This window comes from Mauremys mutica, chromosome 3 (genome assembly GCF_020497125.1).
Source record: "Mauremys mutica isolate MM-2020 ecotype Southern chromosome 3, ASM2049712v1, whole genome shotgun sequence".
In the NCBI taxonomy this organism is placed as follows: Eukaryota; Metazoa; Chordata; order Testudines; family Geoemydidae; genus Mauremys; species Mauremys mutica.
This window is the reverse complement of record NC_059074.1, coordinates 135202669-135220356: the sequence shown is the minus strand read 5'-3', so window position 1 is coordinate 135220356 and position 17688 is coordinate 135202669. Positions and strand designations below refer to the sequence as shown.

Genomic DNA, 17688 nt, shown 5'->3' with positions numbered 1-17688 from the left:
CCTAGTCACTGTTTCCAGGGAGTAGTGGAGGCAGCACTAGACTAAAACCCATAACAAGTCTCTATTTGCATTAGAAAGGAAGTCATATAAGTGATTATGCAGAACATAAAGGTTCTTGGTGCTTTGGAACAAAAAAACAGTTTCTAGCCAACCTTTTTGATGAGATCCAAAACCAAAAAAGTCTTTTAGCACTTCTGCCATTTCCACATTTTCTGTCATTGTTCCCCCTCTCCCCCCATTGAGTAACAGGCCTATGCGGTCCTTGATCTTCCTTTTGTTTCTTATGTATTAGTAGAATATTTTCTTGTTATTCTTTATATCTCTAGCTAGTTTAATGTCATTTTGTGCCTTGGCCTTTTTAACTTTGTCCCTACACACTTTTCCCTTTTTTAAAAAAGTGTAGTCTGTTTTGCCAATGTATTCTCTGCTATCTTGGAGTAAGTGCCTAATACATTTCCTCCTTCTCAGTTTCAGTTCTTTATGTACCCAATCAGCAACCATCATGTGGCTATCTTTTAAGTCTGTCTTCTTATCTGTTTTTCTAAGTAGTGTGAAGATATATTTTGCTGTCTCAGACATTCTACTATTAAAAGATGCAAAGCCTGCACTCTACACTGTCAGAATCAGTTCCATTAATATGTATTTGGGGACTTCTGATATACTGTAAAGACTACAGAGAAGCTACTGAGAACTGTCCGGTAAATAAGAACTTAGATTTTTAATTATTATTTATTTTACCAAATTAACAACTTTTCACATATAGTATCAAAAGTGTATTTTAAATTATTTGATTGTAACAGTGCTTAGATACCAAAGTAATGGGTGCTTTAGAAAATCCTAAACTAAGTAACCTAGATCAGACATGAGGAATGGCAGATCCTTGACACCAGTGACTTTAACACAGTATTTCAATTTTTTTTTATTATATCTGACATACACTCAGATGGCTGGGAGACAGTCTACAACAGGTAATGACTAAAATAATAGAGTGTCAACTACCAACAGCATAATGGCAGTATGTCATCCCAGCTTTCTGTTTCTTGCCTGGTCTCTCTCAGTGCATATCTTACTGCTATGGCATTATACAAGCATTGCAAATCTGCCCACTGACCTCCCAGCTCATTGAGATGGATCAGGTAATACCATTAATGTGAATAGAATGATATCTCCTAGTTACGCTATCTTTTTCCACAGGACACCTGCCTCATTCAGTGCATAGGATGGCTTGTGCTCACTGAACGAGCAGGTACTTTATATTTTGTTTTCTCTTCATTGTTCAGGGGGTGGCCCCATGTCTGGCATACCGCACACTATTCAAATCCTACTCTGAATACAGAATTATTAATTTCTTTATGGGCTTTTCTATACTGTTCATCACTGAATCACCTGAATGCTTCACCAACAATAATGAATTTATCTTTCCAACACCCTTGCGAGGGAAAGTGGAATAATTATTTCCACTTTACAGATGGGGAACTGAAGCACAGAGGCTATTATTAATCTGTATTACTGTAGTGCCTAAGAGTCAGAGGTGGATTACTGTTTTGTGGGGCCCTGGGCCAGAGCAAGTGGGGGGCCCCCTCCCCATACCTTCCACCTTCACTCTTGCCCCCATTCCGCCTCTTCCGCCTGCAGCCTGCCCACAACTGCACACCATTCTGCCCCTTTCCTCCACAGCCCCCATTTGCTCCTTTCTCCCCCCAACAGCACTGTGACCCAAGACCGGAGAAGCTTTGTCCCCCCTGCCAGGGCCTGGGACTGCAGCGGGGAGTGAGAGCTCCCCCTGCACTGAGGCTGCAGCACGGAGCCAGAGCTCCTCCAATCCCGGGGCTGCAGCTGCGGTCTGGGGGTCCAGGCTCTGGGGCTTCCCCTGCTGCCCCAAGCTTCTGCAGGGGACCGGGGTCAGGGCTTCTCCCGCTCCACCCACCTGGCGCTGCTTTCAGGGAGTGCAGCATGGCCTTGCCCCACCCTGGCACTAGTCTGCTGGGGGTGGGACACCCATATTTCTGAGACTCCTGATTGGCCAGGGCTCCTGAGCACAGGCCCTGTGGGCCCATTGGCTAATCTGCCACTACTAGGAGCCCTAGTCATGGACCAGAACCCCACTGTGGTAAGCAATGTACAAACACATGAATATGGCCTGATTTTTCAGAACACCTAGTATTTTATAGCATTTTATTTCAGCACTCACAACTTCTGCAGATCAGATCAAATGCATCTCAGGTTGGGTACCCAGAAATTTAGCAACATATCTTTACTGGCAACTTGTGAAAAATTTCATTTAATTGACTTGCCCAGTATCACATAGGAACTGTGTGGCAGAGATAGAATCCAGTTCTCCAGGGAAGCATTCAACTGCCTTAACCATGAAACCTTCTTTTATCTTCTTGCAGTACCCTGCCTCATCCACTACACACCTTTCAACTTCTCAACAAATGAAACAGATCCTACAGACAACAGCCTTAACTATCCAGCTTGATTCACCTCCTTAGCAGCATCCATCCAGTGCACTGAATGGATGCAGAGGGCCAGTGGAAAAAATAGAATGTGATCATGTAATTAAAGATTATATCATGCTGAACACACACAAGTGGATCAAATTAAAATTATGTAGGAAATCTTAATTCTGGCATTGCCTAAATTTAGAGGGCTTGACTTTGCAACTTTAATGTTGAACTTAGGATTCCTGAGTTCTATTCCAGGTTCTGAGGAAAACCCACCCTCTTCCACCTAGTCTGACCCTTTCCTGCCCCATGTCTTCCAGGCTGTCCTTGTCCCAGTTTCTCCACCCTCCCTATTTCTCTCCAGGTTCCAGTACCCCATCACCACTATTTCATCCCAGGCCACCCCACACCACCCTCCTTGGCTTCTTGTCCCACTCTCCTATCCAGCCCCAACCCTTTGTCCCTGTCTCCCCCACTGCCATCCCCTCATCACTCTGCATTCAAGGCTGGATGTTTTCTCCTTGCTACCTGAGAGCCATCAGGGAGACAACGACAGCGAAAGACAGAGAGTCTCCCAGCTCTCAGTTACTGCACCTGACACCGCAGCCCCAGCTCCCAGGTGGAGCAAATGCAGGTGAAGTTCTGCTCAGCACTTGCAGCTTCAGAATGGAGCATGCTCAGTATAGACAAAGCTTTGGAAAATGTATCAGTCAGACTAAGTCTCTACTGAGTATGTGAAAACATTTTCAAGGGCTAATAATTTGGATACATTCGGGCTGATTTTCGCAGAGATGGCAGAAGGAACATCCTTACAGTGAACTAGTTGTAGGAACTTTTTCAACAGGGGCAAAACTACATATTTTTCCCCTAACCTCATTCTGAGAAACAGCTGAACCATTTTCACTGAAATAAAAGAAAAAAAAACCCACCAGACTGAGGCAGACACCCAGCATGGAAAATTTCAGCCCAAATTCTTTGGCAAACTAAGCAGCAACTGCAAACAGGGTCTTGTAATGGAGAGCGTCATGCAATCTTAATTGCTAGCTGCACCCCCTCTAACAAGAAAGGAATCAGACCCTAAAACAGGTGTTAATCAGTCATAGTGTTTATATCAAAGGAGATTTAACACAATGTTTTATAAATATATGTAAACTCTGCAGCCTATCTAGGATTTCTGAAAAACTGAAATCTCCCCCAGCACAGTAGGTTTTCCAATCATTTGTAGCCTCATTTAACATAATATATATTGGCCTAAAGGAAAATAATCTCTCACAATCACAGCTCTGTTCATTGGTGTTCACTGCAGAATCTTATGCATTCTGATTTATTGAAATTCTTAAACAAGAGAAGCATATCTCTGCAAGAACCTTCAAGCCATGCCTCTAGTACCACAATTACATCCAGAAAACAATAGCTCCAAATGACTAGCTCATTTTATTTTAAATTCAGCACTCAAGGCATGCACAAACGCTGACACGAGAGAAATGCAGAGTGCACTGTGGAAACAGACAATATATTTCAATCCACACATTTCCGTCACTCAAGGAAAAACATACTTAAATGTATCTAATGTTTCTGTACTGAAGAACATGCTGGTGTGCAGAGAGCAAAATAGGAAGAAAACAAAAAGCCTGCTGGAGGCTTCCTTACAGCTAAGCCATGTCAGTGCCGATGTCTCAAGTAGTTGTAGCTGATAATTATGTGCTCTTTACATTTCTCAGCCTTTCCCAAGTAGCAAAAAAGGCTTCCTTTCTGGTGCAACTTGAGAAGTGTATGTTAAAGATTATACTACAGCCATTAAAGCCACTGCTCCACTGGAGGAGAGAAAAGGGTTCAGGGGACCACCGCACCAGTAGCAGTGTCTGGAAATATTCTGCCTGCAAACAATGCCTCCTAGGGTGCTTCAGGACTCTACATGAAACCAGCAATAGCAACATCATTGAAGCAGGTTCAATATCAGCTAGTGTAGGAAATGGAGGTTACAGATTTGCTCCAGCTTCTTCGGAGCATGTAGAACCTCCAGTGGGGCTAACACCTTTGCCCTTTTCTTCTCTTTGCTTAGAGCAAACTGGGGGGCATGCAACGCTGGTGGAGCACAACGAGATTATCAGGGGGCAGGAGGACCTGATAGGGTCACACTGAAGAGCCAGGGTCAGGAAGGGGCTCTGTTTGGCAAGGCTTTATGCAGTAGTATTAGCTGCTTGGACCAGGCTCCCTGCCCATCTTACTCCCCCACTGCTGCAGTTACCTTCCTCTGCTGGGGAGGCCGGTGGGGACACTGAGTGGGGAGCTGAAAGCTGCACCCCAGGAGTACTCATCCCCTGGAAGAGAGAGCCCCCTCCTGACCCCAGCCCTTCAGCACAGCCCCATTAGCTTCCCCTGCACAGGTGGGGAGCGAGATAGACAAGTAGTTGGGTCCCGGCAGCTGAAACTGCCTAACTGCTGCAGGGAGCAAAAGGCTTTATAAGGAGTTCCCCCTTATGAAGAGGGGGGCATGCATGGGGCATGAATCTCTGACGGAGGGCTCAGCAAAAAAATGTTGTGAAACCTCTGGGTGAGAGAACACAAGTAGCTGACTCTTGCCTTCCAGGTACCCTCTTTCTCCCCAACTCCTTGCACTCCACAGCAAGATCCAGAATATGGCTCTAAATGAGTATTGACCCTTTCAGCCTTGGGACAGAGGGTCATTTTTTATTTTGCAGATAATTATCCTTGCCAGCCAGCCAAGCAATACCAGTAGGTTCCAAATCATGTCTTGAAAGGACCTTCCTCACAAAAGCTATGCCTCTGAGAAGGAATTCAATGGAATAGAAAGGATGTCTTCACAATTTTGCTTAGTTCTCCTTACAGATACTCGGATCGGGCAAAGGGAAAGCCCAATGTGATGTAAAATAACCATATTATGGCCATTTTTATGCCAGGCAAGGAATCAAAATTCACATAACTGTACCTACAGCTAGTTAGCGTCATGCTAGTTTGTGTTCTCTTTATGCTGCAGGAGGGAAGAACATTTGATTTTAAGACTATTTTAAAGTAAGCAGTCTTCAGAAAAAGCATAAGGGAGAAAACTAGCACAGTGACTTCACAAACAAAAACACTGAACAGCATCCATCCTGCTAATTTGCCATGTACAACTTCACTTCTGACTCAACTGGTTTTGTCCAAGTCAGTGGACATACATGATACTGACAATGGAGGATTCTGTCAAAACAGCATTTAGAAATGATATTTGCTTACAGGAAGGAAGAGAGGAACAGGGAGGGGAAGTAAAACTCTTAAAATTGTAGCTGTGTAAAGTTTTCATAACACAGCTAAAAACTTGACAGGTTTGGATACAAAAATGAAATGGAACCCGGGATCACTAAAAGATCTCTGAAACTTTTGACCAAACCTGAGAAGTATTTTTTGAGGGTTGGGAGGGGGGGAGGGGAAACCAGCCCCTTGTATTCTGGGAAAAGAGCTGAAAATTCCAGGTTTTAATCCAAAATTAGGCAAAACCCAAGAAGTTTTAGTAGGATTGAACACTTTGCTAAACTCTAGTGCCTTTGCACCCATCTGATGAAGCAAAGCAGTGAGAAAGGTAGTGTAAACAGCCAGCCAGGGACCCATGGGGCCAGGGTAAGTCCTCAGCTGGTGTAGAGCTGGGACTGCTAGTTATACAGTACCCCTTTCCAGCCTCCCCCATCTACATATAGGGAGTGTCAAAGGGGGTGGAGGTTGTAGCCTGAGTCTACAGGCATATAGGAAATGTCACTGTACATCAGACACAAGGTCCAACTAATCTTGTATCATGATAGTGGCTATTTCCAGATGCTTTAATAGGCAGCAGGTTTAAAACAAACAAAAGGGAGTATTTTTGACACAACGCACAGTCAACCTGTGGAACTCCTTGCCAGAGGATGTTGTGAAGGCCAAGACTATAACAGGGTTCAAAAAAGAACTAGATAAATTCATGGAGGATAGGTCCTTGAATGGCTATTAGCCAGGATGGGCAGGGATGGTGTCCCTAGCCTCTGTTTGCAAGAACCTGCAAATGGGCGACAGGAGATGGATCACTTGATGATTACCTATTCGGTTCATTCCCCCTGGGGCATCAGGCACTGGCCACTGTCAGAAGACAGGATACTGGGCTAGATGGACCTTTGGTCTAACCCAGTATGGCCATTCTTATGCTCAGAGGAAGGAGAAAGAATGCCTCAGTAGGCAGATGTGGGATAATCATGATGGTATCAGCCTAATCTCTAACAGTTCGACAGTTTAATCCCTGAAGTATGAGGTTTAATATCCCTTCCAAATTTTCATCATAATTAATTATGATTACATAAAAACACTATCTTAAAAAGGAACACTATTAAGGTTGCAAGGTCAAACACCCAAAAATTAGGAAACCCCAGAATTGGGATTGCCTGTGCAACCGTTATCCAGCACATACAGTCTCTAATTACACAATCATATATTATGTTTTCCATGTAACTCCTGCTTTGTTCAGGATGGATTGTGTTCACTTAATCAACAGCTATTCAATATTCTGTTTTATTCTAATTGTTCAGTGTTTGGCCTCAGGACTTATTTACTGCATGCTATTCAAACCCTGCTCTGAATACATGGGCAACACTATGTGTTCTTCCCTATCCACATTCCCACAAACGGCTTCAGCCCAAAACTGTTAAAGTTTAGCCAAATCATAAGCAAGTAAAAATAGGGTCTCTCAATGGGAAGTGTAGGGCAAGCTTAATATTAAACTGCACTTCCAACCCCACCCATAACAACATTGGTTATTCCCTTGCACTCCAAAAGTCTCTGACTGCATGAAGGCTCTTGTATTCAAGTATCAGAGGGGTAGCCGTGTTAGTCTGGATCTGTAAAAGCAGCAAAGAGTCCTGTGGCACCTTATAGACTAACAGACGTTTTGGAGCATGAGCTTTCGTGGGTGAATACCCACTTCGTCGGATGCAAGACGAATACCCACCTCGTCGGATGCAAGACATCTGATGAAGTGGGTATTCACTCACGAAAGCTCATGCTCCAAAACGTCTGTTAGTCTATAAGGTGCCACAGGATTCTTTGCTTGTATTCAAGGCCCTCTTATGGCAGTGGTCCCCAACACGGTGACTGCAGGCGCCATGGTGCTCGCCGGGGCATTTATGTGCGCCCGCCTAGTGCACCCACCTGACGGGGACAAAGAGCTCAGGGTGCGGGCGGGGTGTTCTCTGTTCCCAGCAGGCGTGGGGCCTGCCTAGTGCCCAGCAGGGGAGAGAAGCTGCGGCCCTGCACCTGCCGGGGACAGAGAACTCCGGGGCTGCAGGCTGCGGGTGCTAGTGTTCTTGGTCCCAGGCAAGCGCGGAGCTGCGGCTTAAGCCAGAGAGAAGCCGCGGCCCCGCGCCTGCTGGGGACAGAGAACTCCGGGGCTGCAGGCACTGGTGTTCTCTGTCCCCGGCAGGCGCGGGACCTGCCTAGTGCCCAGGGCCGGTGCAAGGAAGTTTTGCGCCCTAGGAGAAACTTCCACCTTGCACCACCCAGCTAACCCCCGCCGCCGCAGCCCCCCATGGCAGCTAACCATGTCCACCCGGCCCTCCCACCAGAGGAGTCCCCCACATGGCAGTTAACCACACCCACCTGCCCCTCCCACCAGAGGAGCCCCCCACGGCAGCTAAACCTGCCCGACGCGGCAGCTAACCCAGCCTGCCACACCCCAACCCAGGGAGCACCCCCCAGCTAACCCTGCCCAAGGAGGCCTCCCCCTTTGCGGCAGCTAACCCCACCCGGGGAGCCCCGCTCCGCAGCAGCTAACACCGACCGGGGAGCCCACCCCAGCTCACCTCCGCTCCGCCTCCTCTGCTGAGCACGCCGGCACCGCTCTAAGTCTCCTCCCCTCCCAGGCTTGTGGTGCTGATTCCCCCACTCTAATTCTCCTCCAGTCGGTGCCACAAGCCTGGGAGGGGAGGAGACTTAGAGCGGGGGCTGTGTGCTCAGCAGAGGCAGATTGGAGGTGATCTGGGGCGGGGAGCGGTTCCCCTGTGCCCCCTCCCCCCCCCACTCCAGCTCACCTCCACTCCACCTCCTCGCCTGAGCAGGCTTTTAGGCGCTCTAGGCGGCCGCCTAGTTTGCCTAATGGTTGCACCAGCCCTGCTAGTGCCCGGCAAGGGAGAGAAGCCGGGGCCCCGCGCCTGCTGGGGACAGAGTACTCCGGGCGCCGGCTTCTCTCTGGCTTCATATATTATGTAATATTAAATATGATGTTTTTAATATTATTTAATGTACAAATACAAAATAAGCCTTGAAAAATTGTTGGCACCTGCCATGCTCTTCTGAAAACATGAATTTGCTACTGGCCACAAAAAGGTTGGAGACCACTGTCTTATGGCATAAATAAAGATTTAGAGTGAGTGCCTTTCCTATTTCACAAGCAGCTGTTCCTTTGTCCTGGGAGAGATTAAAGAGGCTAGGACTTTTCAGCTTGGAAAAGAGGAGACTAAGGGGGGATATGATAGATATGATGCACTGTTTTAGAAAATCTTCTTCCAGTTCAAGATACATAATCTTTTTAAAGGAATCTCTCCCTGCCCCAATCAGTCAACAATGCTGAAACAATTTCAAGAAGAAACTTCCATTTCTAATGATATCAGAGTATTAAGTTTCCTGTATTTTAAGTCGTCATCATGGATGTGAAAGAGAAGCAAACCTCAAGCCTTCTTAGATTTGCATAATGCAGTTGCAGACCAGCATTATAATCAGTACAGTAACTATATGTCTCTTATGATGTAGAAATTATTACACTGTATTGAACATCTCTGCACTGAAATAACTGCAGTTTTCAAGTTTTTAAATTAATTTTCTAACATGTTACTCAGTCTGAGCATCACTGACCTCATTGCTACTAATTCTCATTTTATCTTCATCATTCCTCTGGTATTTCATTTTCATATTTATGGAATTTGTTCTGAGGAATGTTTAAAAGACTAACAATTCATTGTTATCCAGATCCTTATTAACTTGAAATACGCAAAATGTTAATTGAATGTTAAAAGATAGCTTTCAAATATGCCAATCAGTGGTGAGCTCTGCTATCAACCATACATATTTGGCACAAATCAGTGCAGCAGCAGTTTTTAAAAATACACATTAGATGGTGACACATGCTGGCAACATTTGGACGTGTTCACAGAACTCTGTTGCCCCAACAGAGGAAACCAGTTGGTTATGGGTCCAATCTAATGGCCAGCAATATTTATAAGAGAACATCATTTTGATCTGATCTGATTGGGTTGGGCAGAGTCATACTCTGTCCTGGAAAGGAAGTGCTCACAGCCCAATGCAGATATTATAACACTTGGCTTTTATGGAATGTTTTTAATCAGTACGTCAAATCACTTTAAAAGAGATGCGACCCATGCCTGCCTATACTTGGGGGGAGGGGGCAACGAAGTGAGGGCAGCGGCTTCAGCAGAGTCACAGCACTTTGTGGGGGGGTGGAAAAAGGCAGGACTATAACTCAGGTCTCTTGATTTACAGCCCATTGCTCCACCTACTGGACCATGATGCCTCCCCTATCAATGCAGTAGTTTTTCTTTGGATTCGGGAGCAGACTGTTCAGTTGAGAAAGCTTGTCACATATTTTATTACTGCTGGTAAAGTTATTAACTCTCCACACATTTTTTACACTGCAAATAGAAAGCAGTCTATGGCAAAAGAGATCTGGCATTTACTACCCTCTTATATGGAAGACTATGCTCACTTCTGACCTAGTAGGAAGTAAGCAATCTATATGCATTGCTTTCCACCCCTTCCACCTAGCCCCAACAAATAGACAAGATGGCAGAATTGCAACACAATAATTTTCTTGTATTTTAGGATGTAGTATGCTCTCTTTTCTGCCCTGTATTACACGCATGATGGGATGATACAGTCAAAAAGATTTACACAGAACAGTAATAAATGGATGTTATGAAAAAAAATTACTCTAAATTATCATATTTACCAAAATGTATTTGGCCAAATAGGCTGTAATAGCCCCAAAGAGGTTATTTATAGATTACAGGAAAAAACCACACTTTACTTACGTATTTTTTTTAAATCTACACTTTTCTGAGTCTTAATTATATCTTATTTAAACCATAGATGGAATATATCTTTATATATTTCACACTTTTTCTTTAAAATACAATTTAACAATGAATTTCACAAATTGCAAATGGTACTTGAATACAATGAAGACTGTGATACAAACTAAAATAGCACTGAAATGCAAGGTCTGAGAAAGAAAAGAGGAGAGTTAGATTACAATTGTAATGATGTAATATTATTCCCCCCACAGTTAGATGAGTTTAGACTCAATATCTGTTTTTAACATAAGAATGGCTGTACTGGGTCAGACCAAACATCCATCTAGCCCAGTATCCTGTCTACTGACCGTGGCCAATGCCAGGTGCCCCAGAGGGAGTGAACCTAATAGGTAATGATCAAGTGATCTCTCTCCTGCCATCCATCTCCATCCTCTGACAAACAGAGGCTAGGGACACCATTCCTTACCCATCCTGGCTAATAGCCATTAATGGACTTAACCTCCATGAATTTATCCAGTTCTCTTTTAAATGCTGTTATAGTCCTAGCCTTCACAACGTCCTCAGGCAAGGAGTTCCACAAGTTGACTGTGTGCTGTGTGAAGAACTTCCTTTTATTTGTTTTAATCCTGCTACCCATTAATTTCATTTGGTGGCCCCTTGTTCTTGTATTTTGGGAATAAGTAAATAACTTTTCCTTATCTACTTTCGCCACATCACTCATGATTTTATATACCTCTATCATATCCCCCCTTAGTCTCCTCTTTTCCAGGCTGAAAAGTCCTAGCCTCTTTAATATCTCCTTATATGGGACCCGTTCCAAACCCATAATCATTTTAGTTACCCTTCTCTGAACCTTTTCTAATGTCAGTATATCTTTTTTGAAATGAGGAGACCACATATGTACGCAGTATTCAAGATGTAGGTGTACCATCGATTTATATAAGGGCAATAAGATATTCTCCATCTTATTCACTATCCCCTTTTTAATGATTCCTAACATCCTGTTTGCTTTTCTGACCGCCTCTGCACACTGCGTGGACGTCTTCAGAGAACTATCCACAATGACTCCAAGATCTTTTTCCTGATTCGCTGTAGCTAAATTAGCCCCCCATCAGATTGTATGTATAGTTGGGATTATTTTTTCCAATGTGCATTACTTTACATTTATCCACAATAAATTTCATTTGCCATTTTGTTTCCCAATCACTTAGTTTTGTGGGATCTTTTTGAAGTTCTTCACAGTCTGCTTTGGTCTTAACTATCTTGAGCAGTTTAGTATCATCTGCAAATTTTGCCACCTCACTTTTTACCCCTTTCTCCAGATCATTTATGAATAAATTGAATAGGATTGGTCCTAGGACTGACCCTTGGGGAACACCACTAGTTACCCCTCTCCATTCTGAGAATTTACCATTTATTCCTACCCTTTGTTCCCTGTCTTTTAACCAGTTCTCAATCCATGAAAGGACCTTCCCTTTTATCCCATGACAACATAATTTACATAAGAGCCTTTGGTGAGGGACCTTGTCAAAGGCTTTCTGGAAATCTAAGTATACTATGTCAACTACTGAATCCCCCTTGTCCACATGTTTGTTGACCCCTTCAAAGAACTCTAATAGATTAGTAAGACACGATTTCCCTTTACAGAAACCATTTTGACTTTTGCCCAACAATTTATGTTCTTCTATGTGTTTGACAATTTTATTCTTTACTATTGTTTCAACTAATTTGCCCAGTACTGATAGACTTACCAGTCTGTAATTGCCAGGATCACATCTAGAGCCCTTTTTAAATATTGGTGTTACATTAGCTAACTTCCAGTCATTGGGTACAGAAGCCGATTTAAAGGACAGGTTACAAACCACAGTTAATAGTTCCACAACTTCACATTTGAGTTCTTTCAGAACTCTTGGATAAATGCCATCTGGTCCCGGTGACTTGTTAATGTTGAGATCATCAATTAATTCCAAAACCTCCTCTAGTGACACTTCAATCTGTGACAGTTCCTCAGATTTGTCACCTACAAAAGCCGGCTCAGGTTTGGGATTCTCCCTAACATCCTCAGCCATGAAAACTGAAGCAAAGAATCCATTTAGTTTCTCCACAATGACTTTATCATCTTTTAGTGCTCCTTTTGTATCTCGATCATCCAGAGGCCCCACTGGTTGTTTAGCAGGCTTCCTGCTTCTGATGTACTTAAAAAACATTTTGTTATTACCTTTGGAGTTTTTGGCTAGCCGTTCTTCTTACATTTTTACACTTAATTTGGCAGTGTTTATGCTCCTTTCTATTTACCTCACTAGGATTTGACTTCCACTTTATAAAAGATGCCTTTTTATCTCTCACTGCTTCTTTTATATGGTTAAGCCAAGCCACAGTGGCTCATTTTTAGTTCTTTTACTGTGTTTCTTAATTTGGGGTATACATTTAAGTTGGGCCTCTATTATGGTGTCTTTAAAAAGCGTCCATGCAGCTTGCAAGGATTTCACTTTAGTCACTGTACTTTTTAATTTCTGTTTAACTAACCCCCTCATTTTTGCATAGTTCCTCTTTTCGAAATTAAATGTCACAGTGTTTGTCTGTTGAGATGTTCTTCCCACACAGGGATGTTAAATGTTGTTATGTTATGGTCACTATTTCCAAGCAGTTCTGTTATAGTTACCTCTTGGACCAGCTCCTGCGCTCCACTCAGGACTAAATCGAGTGTTGCCTCTCCCCTTGTGGGATCCCGTACCAGCTGCTCCAAGAAGCAGTCATTTAAAGTATCGAGAAATTTTGTCTCTGCATTTCGTCCTGAGGTGACATGTTCCCAGTCAATATGGGGATAACTGAAATCCCCCACTATTATTGAGTTCTTAATTTTGATAGCCTCTCTAATTTCCCTTAGCATTTCATCATAACTATCACTGATCATTGATTCATTTAGCAGTTTGTTTTACAACCTTAACCTTATGCAGGTAGATTTTTTTAAATTCTGATATAAAGTTTTATTTCATGTATAAAAAGGTCTGTTAATCTCAGCTCTATTATACAATTCCACAATTATGTTAGGATCTTCTATAGTATGAATTCATAATTACTATTTCATTTTCATATAATTAGTAAATTTATGCAAGAATGAATAATATCAATATCATTATTCTTGCAAGAACGAATAATATCAATATCATTATCCTATATACCCATGTCACTACTTCCAGACCTAGGATGTTTTGATTTATGTAATGATATCAGTGTTAGCTCTTATGCTCAAGCAGTATTAATATTTATTTATATCTTATCAAACACTGAGATTGTATTATTTAATCTATACTTTAGAGAAAAAATTGCAAATCAAGCTATAGAGCAATAGTTTTATTAATTTCTATGTCATTTTCTGGAACATCATTTCTATAAGAAAAGCACAATCTATATATTCTTACTGTAGCACTTACTAAGTATCTTTCTGAAGATATACTAACTAAGATGAGGTCATCTCCAACACGCACTTTTTCTCCCTCTGATCGCTGCTTGGAGGCAGGATGTATGGTCCACCAGCAGGCCTCACCTGTGTTGTCATGGATTAATGAAAGAGACATTAGAAAGGAAATGCTTGGGATTATTCTCATTTCTTCAGTTTTATTTGGATTTTGAAAAAAAAATCTTATTATTGTCTATATGTACTTTAATACTTTGTATATAGTTAAAACTTTGTTTGTCATACCTTCCAGAGTTATGATTCATGACAGCATATTCATTGGCTAAATCACTAGGGGAAGTCACTTAATCTCTCTGATCTTACTAACGCATCTATAAAATGTAGACAATATTTCCTCTCCCCTATCCTAGGAGATTGAGTTATAAAGATATTAAAACCTGTTATATCTGAATGTATTTCTTAACTTAAATACAAGTTCAAAGGGTTTATTTTTAATTATTCAAAAAGGTCTGAGCCCTGATGTCCTGACCTCATTTTTACTCACTCAGGCAACTCCTTCCCTCCCCACCTTCGCCCCCAGGCTTGAGAGTCTAAGCTCCAACCCAAGTCTCAATATCAAAGCACCGGCTACATAGCCAGTTGTACAGCACTGGCCCCACTAGCACAAGTCTGTGGACCCGGGCTCAGAGGCTCGCTCCCAGATGCAGTGCTGGCAGACCCAAAGTCTATGGCAGTTTTGACTAGGTAAGGACAGAACAAGCTGTCCTTGAGTTATCGTTCCTGCATTACCCCATTAAAAAAAATCTGTTATGGCTCAGAGGCTTGTATTCTCCTCTAGAAGAGATAGGAATACTGAAGAGGATATGTGCTCAGCCAACAGAGTATAGGAACAGCTCACGTGTTGGAATAACAGTCTGGTAATGATCAGTGATGACAAGATAGGACTAGCAATTCTAAACTCTTTAGGAAATGCAATCCAGTCTTCTTTCACTAAGGGACCTTCCTTGTCACTATGTCACAAGGTTTTGAGTAAGAATGGGGAAGAAGAAATTCTCCTCTGAGAATGAGGGCATAGATATTGAGGGGAAATCCACCTATGAGGACGCAAAAGAGATTATCAAAATTAACCTGTTAATTTAACGATGCTCTCTTTTACTAAGACTATAGTCAATTCTTTGGTCTAACGCCACTAGAAGGTACTGTACATGTAGCTTTCATTCATAACAAGAGTACTTGTTAATTTGTTTGCAAATTAGTTTCCATAATGAAGCCCGTTTTCAGATACTCACGGCGTTTGGAAAAAATTGTTCCTTTTCAAATAGATATTATAAAATCTTACTAATTAAACAATTTTGTAGTCCTGAGAGACTTGTAGGAAATTGTCTCCAGTCAGCAGAAGCAGCAAAGGAGAAACCTCATCCATACCCCTCACCTAACTTTAGTAAGCAGAGGTGATTTCTCTCTCCCCCTCTTTCAAAAGAAAAGAAAAAAGAAAAGAAAAGAAAAGAAAAGAAAAGAAAGTCGAGGAAAAGCCAAACCACCTACATTATTGCAATATTAATGATGTAGAATTAAAATTTTAAAATGTACAAGATAAGGATTTTACCGCAACAATAACTTGGGTATGTTCCATATCCTTAATATTCTACGTCATACATTTTACAGCCTAAAAGAGACCCAGTAAACTACATATTCAGTATGAAAAAATGGAATATAAAATATTGCATATGTGCAACACTGGCCATGGTAACATTGTAAGAATCTTTACTTCTGCACCTTTAACTTTGCAGTCACACCTTTTTATAGTAGTTTGCATTTATATCAATTTAATCTAATGATTAAACAAAAGGAATCCTCTGTGGCATGGGGGGTTCCTTAAGAGAAAAAGTTTTACCTGTTGTGTCTTCTTGCAATCCCACATCAAATGCCAATTTATCCATTGAAGACCGTGAGGTGGAGAGGCAGCAAAGATACTACCGAAAAAAAATTACACGTATCAGTAGTTTTTCTCATGCCTGATTCTTATTCTCAATGTTACAAGCCATCAGCCTGCTATTATAGAACTTTATATCACTTCTTGAACAATCCTAACTACTCTATTTTAAAGCACCAGGATTTTAACTGCCTGTTAATGAGAACAGCACTTGAGCTAAGATTAATGTTCTGATGTTGTCAGTCTTCATCTACATCAGCTTTTTTGCGAAAAACAGGGAGAGCAATGCTGGCAATAACAGAATGATTTCCACTTGAGTCTAATTTCTAAGATTTTGATGGGTCTTTTAGGAAGCTTTGAACCTGGACGCTCCAGAAGGGGATTGAAAATGGCAAGATTTCTGTCTGAAATATGTACAAGGTTCTGTCTCCTTGTCCATTCAATCTTTGGCTGGTATTCAAATTGTCAACCAGATGGCAGTTGTGGCGATACTGTAACTTATGTAATATGAACAACTATCCCATTGGGAAAGGAAATGAGTCTTGCCCACATGCTCAGGGTTTAACTAAATCGCCATATTTGGGGTCGGGAGGGAATTTTCCTCCGGGGCAGATTGGCAGAGCCCCTGGAGGTTTTTCGCCTTCCTCTGCAGCGTGGGGCATGGGTCACTTGCTGGAGGATTCTCTGCAGCTTGAGGTCTTCAAACCACAATTTGAAGACTTCAATAACTCAGACATACGTTAGGGGTTTGTTATAGAAGTGGATGGGTAAGATTCTGTGGCCTGCATTGTGCAGGAGGTCAGACTAGATGATCATAATGGTCCCTTCTGACCTTAAAGTCTATGAGAAGTCATGAACCCATTTAACATAGGTCAACAGACAGGAATCAGATGTTAATTATTTTTGGTCTGTATCAACATGGGCTGGATTTCAAAAGAGAACCTACAAGTGAAAGACATTGTTTCCTATTACCAGTCTCCTTACGCATTTTGTCTCCACAAGTTCAGTGGGAGAAACGCTTCTCTCGTGTGAATAATTCACAGGATCATTTTAAATGGCAATAGTTTGAGTGTTATCACTTGTAGCTACAAATACTGACAGAAAATAGATACCAACACTAGCATCAACACCTACACATAAAGGTAAAATTCATTCATACCATGCCACTGTAGGAATGGCGCAGCAATATTGCATGTCCATAGAGAAGCGTTCGATGACCACCACCTTGTGCAGTCTGTACAGATAAAGAAAAGTGGTTGATGAGCAGGTTAGATTAAAATTAGACCCTTCTACCAAACATAATCGGCTCCCAGGTAACATTTCCATTCAACACCCTCAAACCACAAATGTATCTGCCCCCTGCTAGTTAAATCAATTTTTTGATACAGATGATGTTTGATGATTTGACAGTAGTTAATATTGCCAATGTGTTCTCTTTAGCTGTGTAAACAAGTTAAGTAACCTTTGCTGCTTCTTACCATAGTGAAATTTTAATCAGAATGTATTACTTCAGTTGGACACTTCTCAGAAAAGACTTGGACAAGTGATTACTGAATTAAACTGTCATTTCATATCACATGTTCTTATTTGATTGATACAGGCAAATTATGGTCTTTGCATCCAACCATAAAACTCAATATAGAGATCTTCAGGGAGATAAAAATCTTTCCCCTTAGGCTGAAAATGGAAGTGAAGCCACTCTTCAGGCCTCAGGAGTGACGTGACTTTGATGTGTGTTGTGTTACCTTCCATATGGGAATGGCGAGGGGGAATGGCCAGTGAATCTGTGTAGCCACAGATCAACAGGTCCTATCAAGCCCCCTCCAGCCC

General features: G+C 42.2%; 1 protein-coding gene across 1 annotated transcript in view; it reads right to left on the bottom strand.

The window, feature by feature from the left end:
- Positions 1–17688, bottom strand: part of RYR2 (ryanodine receptor 2) — a gene marked incomplete at its 5' end in the record, with an annotated part of 534914 nt that overhangs the window by 430246 nt on the left and 86980 nt on the right. The window contains 3 exons of the mRNA XM_045010317.1: positions 13942–14054; positions 15820–15898; positions 17018–17092. Of these exons, the coding sequence (XP_044866252.1) occupies positions 13942–14054; positions 15820–15898; positions 17018–17092 (267 nt within the window). The remainder of the gene's footprint in view (positions 1–13941; positions 14055–15819; positions 15899–17017; positions 17093–17688) is intronic.